The 6956-nt window shown below is 43.9% G+C and overlaps 1 protein-coding gene across 1 annotated transcript; it reads left to right on the top strand.

The window, feature by feature from the left end:
* The first annotated feature begins 6 nt into the window (after positions 1–6).
* LOC139423379 (IgGFc-binding protein-like) lies at positions 7–3986 on the top strand. The gene is made up of 5 exons (XM_071175094.1): positions 7–247; positions 370–943; positions 1075–1673; positions 1788–2349; positions 2539–3986. Exons 1-5 carry the CDS (start codon positions 65–67, stop codon positions 2961–2963), a joined length of 2343 nt encoding a protein of 780 aa, XP_071031195.1. The 5' UTR covers positions 7–64; the 3' UTR covers positions 2964–3986.
* The last annotated feature ends 2970 nt before the right edge of the window (positions 3987–6956 follow it).

Here is a 6956-nt window from a genome sequence, read left to right as displayed (position 1 = left end):
GGCCTACTGCTGGTTGTTCGGTGACCCTCACTATAGCACGTTCGATGGCCAGCCCTTCTCCTTCATGGGTACCTGCTCCTACATCCTGGTGAATACGACGGGCAAAGATCCCTCCCTGCCTCAGTTCAGCATCCAGACTAAGAATGAGCCGCGAGTCAACTCCAAGGGCTCCTTCCTCAAATCAGCCAACATAGACCTGAGTGGTCACAGGATCACCATTCTCAGTGGCCAAAGAGGGACAGTGGAGGTGGGTGGCTTCCAGTTATACTTGATTCAGATTTTCCATGTTGAAGTTGAATGTAAGAATCCTCTATGCTCTCCATCCACTTTAAGTCCTCTTTAATTCCTCTTCTCTCTCTCTTGTCTCAGATTGATGGCATTAGGTCTGACCTCCCTGTGAGTTTGGAGTCTGACAGCATCAGAATCACAGAGTCTGGTATCCAAGGGACCATCCAGACAGATGTTGGCTTGAAGATCACTTTTGACTGGACCGCCTTCTTCATGGTGACCATCAGCAGCAGTTACTACGACAACCTCGGTGGCATTTGTGGCAACTACAATGGTAACAAAACAGACGACTTCACCACTCCCACAGGTGTGCTTTCGGCAAATACCACGGCGTGGGTGGCATCCTGGAGTGTTGCTGACGGTGATCCATTCTGCCGGCATGTCTGTAATGGCAACTGCCCCACGTGCTCAGAAACAGACCGGGCACTTTATACTGGACCAAAGTACTGTGGTTTGATGACAGACGGAAGGGGCCCATTTCACCAGTGTCATAAGAAAGTGCCAGTGAAGGAGTTTGCCTCAGACTGCCTCTATGATGTGTGTCTGAATGAGGGTCGACAGGAAGTGTTGTGTGAGACCTTGGCTAACTACGTGGCCAAATGTCAGCAGGCTGGGGTTGTAGTCTCACCGCTGTGGAGAAAGGCCTCCGACTGCCGTAAGTTCTCAGCTAAAACAAAACATCACATTTAGGAACTCAGACATTCTGAAATGTGTATAATGTGTCAAATGAATTTGCAGAATGTATTAGGACTACATTTGATGTTTGTTTTTTCTCAACTCAAACAGCCCTGGCTTGCCCATACCACAGCCACTATGAGCTATGTGGCACTGCCTGCCCTGCTACCTGTGCCATTCCCAATGTCCCCGACTGTTCCAAAGTCTGTGTGGAAGGCTGCCAGTGCGACATGGGTTACGTGCTCAGTGGTGAACACTGTGTCATCAAGCAGACAGGGTGCGGCTGTACACACAATGACCATTACTACCTGCCTGAAGAAACCTTTTGGGAGGGCAACACATGTCAGAGTAAGTGTGTGTGCGACGGAGCCACACAGAAGTTGGTGTGTATGCCTAGGAAGTGCAAGGCTAGTGAGCACTGTGAAGTGGTCAACGGGGTTCAGGACTGCTACCCCCTCAGCTTCAAGACCTGCTCAGCACAGGGGGACCCCCACTTCCGCACCTTTGATGGGAAGCGCTTCGACTTCCAGGGAAACTGTATCTACAAGCTGGCGGGGGTCTGCTCCAAAGATCCCGATCTGGAGAGCTTTGAGGTGACTCTGGAGAACAACAACAGGGGCAGCACCAGAGTCTCCTACGCCAAGGTGGTGACTGTCATTGTGTTGGGAAGTAGTTACACCGTCACAGGTGATTATCACGGCAAAGTTCTGGTGAGTAATAAAGGTGCTATCTATTTTGTATAATATCCTGTTTTGAAAGGGGGAAAAAACAGTCTTACGGAATAGTATCCATTCTACTCTCTATTTTTACTGGACTGTATTTAGGTGAACGATGTCCTGACATCTCTGCCATACTACTCCAACAACACTGAGGTTCAGATCTACAGAAACAGACGTTTTGCTGTTCTGGAGACTCATTTCGGTCTCAAGGTCTCCTTCGACTGGTCCAGCGAGGTGAGGGTGAAGGTCCCGAGCACCTACCACAACGCCATCTGTGGTCTCTGTGGCAACCTCAATGACGACCCTGATGACGACCTGCTTCTGCCCAGCGGGAAAAAGCCCATGAGTCCCAAGGAGTTTGGAAACAGTTACTGGGTAGCTGACGTACCGGGCTGCTCCCACGAGTGCAAAGATTGTGCCGTTGTAGACATCCCCCTTATAAAGCCCAAATATGTCAGCGCCTGTGATGTCATTGTGGATAAGAGTGGTCCCCTCAGAGACTGTATTGGTAGAGTGGACTCTGATGAGTACAAAGAAGACTGCATATATGACATGATCCTCAACAACGGCCTACTGACGGCAGCCTGTGACATCATCACCAACTATGTAGAAGAGTGTCAGGAGAAGGGAGGGAAAATTGAGGTCTGGAGGAGTAAAGACTTCTGCCGTAAGTCCTCTGCTTTTTGTATCACTAATCTTCAGGTTTATGATGAGTCGCAATTCATAAATTCTTTAAACAGGAATCTGACAGTAAATAAAGACTGCAAATTCTAAACCCTACATTTTAAATGAAATCCTGAAACTGTAAAATTGTAACTGATTCCACAGACCTTTCTTTCTCACTGTGTGTTTTCAGACCTCCCCTGTCCAGAGAACAGTGTCTACAGCCTCTCGGCCTCCGGGTGCCCGGCCACATGCTATTCCATGTCCTCCGCCCCAGGATGCACCACTCCTCCAGGGGAGGGCTGTCAATGCAAACCTGGTTTCCTGCAGAGCGATGACAAGTGTGTCCAAGTGAAGAACTGTGGCTGTCACCACAAGGGTCGCTACTTTGTGTCCGGCGAGGTCTTCTATAAGGAGAACTGCCACCACCACTGCAGCTGTAACTCCGGCGAGATGGCCTGTGAGGTGGCGCCCTGCGGTCCGAAGACCACGTGTGCGGTGGTGAAGGGGGTCAGGGGCTGTTACATTATCAGCAGCAAAGATTCAAACAACCAGTCATGGATCGAAAAACTCCTTAACAAATATGGAAAACCTGTACATATCAAGTTTGGAGGCTAGAACATTTTAATTTTCAAATAAACTCTCATGGCTCCAAAATATCCTTTAAAAACTTCCCTTTCATGTCCAGGTTGTAGGCTAAAGCATTTCAACATAAAATAGTAAAATTACCTTCAAACGACCTTCTGTATGTGATAACATATTCTGAACTATATAATGCTGTGAGGGATTATGAGTACTCATGCATGGAATTGTTATTTAACTCTGTATTTGTTATAATCCAAATATAATCCCATAATTTTGATCAGTTTATCTCTGTATGCATGTATCTCTGTCTATCCTTTAGTCAAGAGAATTTTCAATCCCAATGATAATAACTGACAATCAATAGCTCTGACCAATCCCCGAGATCTGTAAAACCACGGGTTTAATAATAATTAGTCAAAGGCTCAGTTTAGGCAAAAAGATAGTACAGTTTATTCAGAGAATATTCTTAAATCCATTATACAAAGACATACACTTTATAGCTGCGCACATACTTCCACACAAACAGTAGGTATCCTACACACATACTTCCACACAAACAGTAGGTGAGTTTTATCTCTATAGTTCTCACCACTGTGTATCACTGCCCAGCCAACAGTTCCATTCCCCCCGAGATGAAGGAAACCTTGAGAAGTACTCCCTATGCTCTCATAGGTTCCTCAGACGCCTAGCCAGGTCGGTCCAAACACAGTTTAACACAGTTTTTTTCTTCGGCACACGCATACAAGTTCAAATCCTAAGCTACGCCTTGCTCAGACAGCCTGTGTTTTTCCACTATACAGATACATTGTTTAATCTAATTCTGACTAAAACTACACACATCATCAGATTATCATTTTATGATTCTAATCAATTTCATACAGTTATAAGGTTTCAGAGTGGAATAATTTTATCATTATCTTTCAACATATACATTATTTTATTACCTTCACAACTTTCAAAAGCCTAATAATAAACATATAGCAGCAAAATGAGTCTGTGTCATCTGTTTATCCTACATTTAGTAGTAATGGTGGAATTACTACAGTTTTGGTTTAATCAGATAACTCAAAACCTCTCAATTCATTCAAACAAAACTGTTGAGTATATTAATCTTGTATATGCCATGCCATATTATATACTGCCTCTGCCCACTGGGCACAGATGTCAGTTCAACGTCTAGTTTTGAATTATTACTTGTGAGGTATTGAGTTGTCAACGTGAAATCAGCAACACGTGTCACCATGTCATTGGATTTTGGGTTAAACGTTTGGTGAAAAAAAGACAATGACCTTATATTGATGACTTTTTTGCAAATCCAATCAATTTTTCACATTAATTCAATGTCATAAAGTAGTTTTTGGGGGTTGAAATTACTTCGGAAACAACGTTGATTCAACCAGTTTTTGCCGAGTGGGTGTTATTGCAAAATAACACAAATCAGTTTGGTGGTTTGGTTATGGTATTGTTGTGGCTATTGGAATTTCTTTCTCTCCAAACAGCATACGTTTGACAGTAATTTCAGCTAAATAAATGTTTTATGTTGACATCAGTACTACTCCACAAACGGACACTGCTGGTCAGATAACACACAGCTGTTGGTACTACGTTCTTGCATCAAAGATTGTATTGATTACATATTTTCTGGAATACAACTCTCTTTCCTACAGGGCTAAAGCCACTATGCACTGTCAATATATTCTACAGTTATCTCTGTTAACTCTACTCTCCCTGCCAGGTACCGTTTTATCTTTGTTTCAGTTAATTATACATGTTAGGGTTAGGGTATTCTCATCACAAGGACAATGATGTTTTCAATCACTGTTTTCAGGCACACTGGCACAGCCCTGGTCTGTCTGGTACCGTGACAGGGACAGGATTACTGTTATCTGTGCATCAAAAGGCTCATCAGTGGTATTTGACTGTACATACAGCTACCCAGCTACCCAGATAGTTGGAAGAAAGATATGGTTCACTCCGAGAGGCGATACAAAACTAGATGGCTCACAGCAAGGAGATGGAGTGTTTAACACATCTGGACTGACTAATAAATCAAGATACAGTGGAAGAACAGAGTTTTATGACCAAGACAATAACTGCACACTGAAACTCAACAATGTGACTGAAGATGACAGTGGCAGATTCTTCTTCAGATTTGAGGCAAATAGACGTAATCAGCCCCCTCAGGGATTTACAGGATCGTGGGGTGTGGACCTGACAATACCAGGTAAATCTAGATTTGTGTACATGTCATCACACTAAACAATTAAGGTATTACAAAACCTAGGATGGTCAGTCATTAACCCTTCAACATGTCCAATATTTGTTATACATGTATCTTCTTTATGTCAGTCTTATGGGGCGGCAGGGTAGCCTAGTGGTTAGAGTGTTGGACTAGTAACCGAAAGGTTGCAAGTTCATATCCCCGAGCTGACAAGGTCCAAGTCTGTCGTTCTGCCCCTGAACAGGCAGTTATAACCCACTGTTCCTAGGCCGTCATTGAAAATAAGAATTTGTTCTTAACTGACTTGCCTAGTTAAATAAAGGTAAATCCCTAAAGTTAAATGAAAATGGCCCCGTTAAGGAGCGAGACCACGTCACCTTGGCCTGCACCTCCACCTGTAACCCTCCTCAAATGGAGTTCCTCTGGTTTAAAGATGGCCGCCCACTTCCTGGTGTCTCTGGTGTCCATGGTGGGCAGTATCCCCTAGGTCCACTTTCCCCTAATGACACTGGGAGCTACTCCTGTGGTATGGGGCAAGGCACATCTACACCAATACTGCTGGATGTGAGATGTAAGTCAGCAATATATGTTGGTTTGATGCGATTTATGATGAAGTCAGCTATCTTCAGTGGGTTGTTTTCTCTTCACAGTGGCCAATGTACATTTTAGATGGCTTTGTTCATTGTCTGTATTAAAGTATAAATGCAGTGCTTGCGAAAGTATTCACCCCGATTGGCATTTTTCCAATTTTGTTGCCTTACAATTTGGAATAAAAATTGATTTCTGGGGGGTTTCTATCATTTGATTTACACTTTGAAGATGAAAAATATTCTTTATTGTGAAACTAACAAGAAAAAAAACACATAAAAACAGAACTTGAGCGTGCATAACTAGTCACTCCCCCAAAGTCAATACCTTGTAGAGCCACCTTTTGCAGCAATTACAGCTGTAAGTCTCTTGGGGTGTGTCTCTATAAGCGTGGCACATCTAGCCACTGGGATTTTTGCCCATTCTTCAAGGCAAAACTGCTCCAGCTCCTTCAAGTTGGATGGGATCCGCTGGTGTACAGCAATCTTTAAGTCATACCACAGATTCTCAATTGGATTGAGGTCTGGGCTTTGACTAGGCCATTCCAAGACATTTAAATGTTTCCCCTTAAATCACTTGAGTGTTACTTTAGCAGTATGCTTAGTGTCATTGTCCTGCTGGAAGGTGAACCTCCGTCCCAGTCTCAACTCTCTGGAAGACTGAAACAGGTCTCAAGTATTTAGCGCCATCCGTCATTCTTTCAATTCTGCCCAGTTTCCCAGACCCTGCAGATGAAAAACATCCCCACAGTATGATGCTGCCACCGGGGTGATGAGAGGTGTTGGGTTTGCGCCAGACATAGCGTTTTCCTTGATGGCCAAAAAGCTCAATTTAGTCTCATCTGACCAGACTACCTTCTTGTTTGGGGAGTCTCCAACATGCCTTTTGGCAAACACCAAACATGTTTGCTTATTTTTCTCTTTAAGCAATGGCTTTTTTCTGGCCACTCTTCCGTAAAGCCCAGCTCTGTAGAGTGTACGGCTTAAAGTGGTCCTATGGACAGATACTTCAATCTCTGCAGTGGAGTTTGCAGCTCCTTCAGGGTTATCATTGGTCTCTTTGTTGCCTCTCTGATTAATGCCCTTCTTGCCTGGTCTGTGAGTTTTGGTGGGCGGCCCACTCTTGGCAGGTTAATTGTGGTGCCATATTCTTTCCATTTCTTAATAATGGATTTAATGGTGCTCCGTTGGATGTTCAAAGTTTCAGATTTATTTTAT

Source organism: Oncorhynchus clarkii, chromosome 2 (assembly GCF_045791955.1).
Source record: "Oncorhynchus clarkii lewisi isolate Uvic-CL-2024 chromosome 2, UVic_Ocla_1.0, whole genome shotgun sequence".
NCBI classification, from domain to species: Eukaryota; Metazoa; Chordata; class Actinopteri; order Salmoniformes; family Salmonidae; genus Oncorhynchus; species Oncorhynchus clarkii.
Note: the sequence above shows the minus strand (reverse complement) of the source record. Positions and strands in the feature narration are given on the sequence as shown.

Coding starts and splice junctions, on each gene's coding strand:
- LOC139423379 (XM_071175094.1), top strand. CDS start 65: ATGGGTACCTGCTCCTACATCCTGGTGAATACGACGGGCAAAGATCCC. Junction 248..369: donor GCCAAAGAGGGACAGTGGAG/GTGGGTGGCTTC, acceptor CTCTTGTCTCAG/ATTGATGGCATTAGGTCTGA. Junction 944..1,074: donor GAGAAAGGCCTCCGACTGCC/GTAAGTTCTCAG, acceptor CAACTCAAACAG/CCCTGGCTTGCCCATACCAC.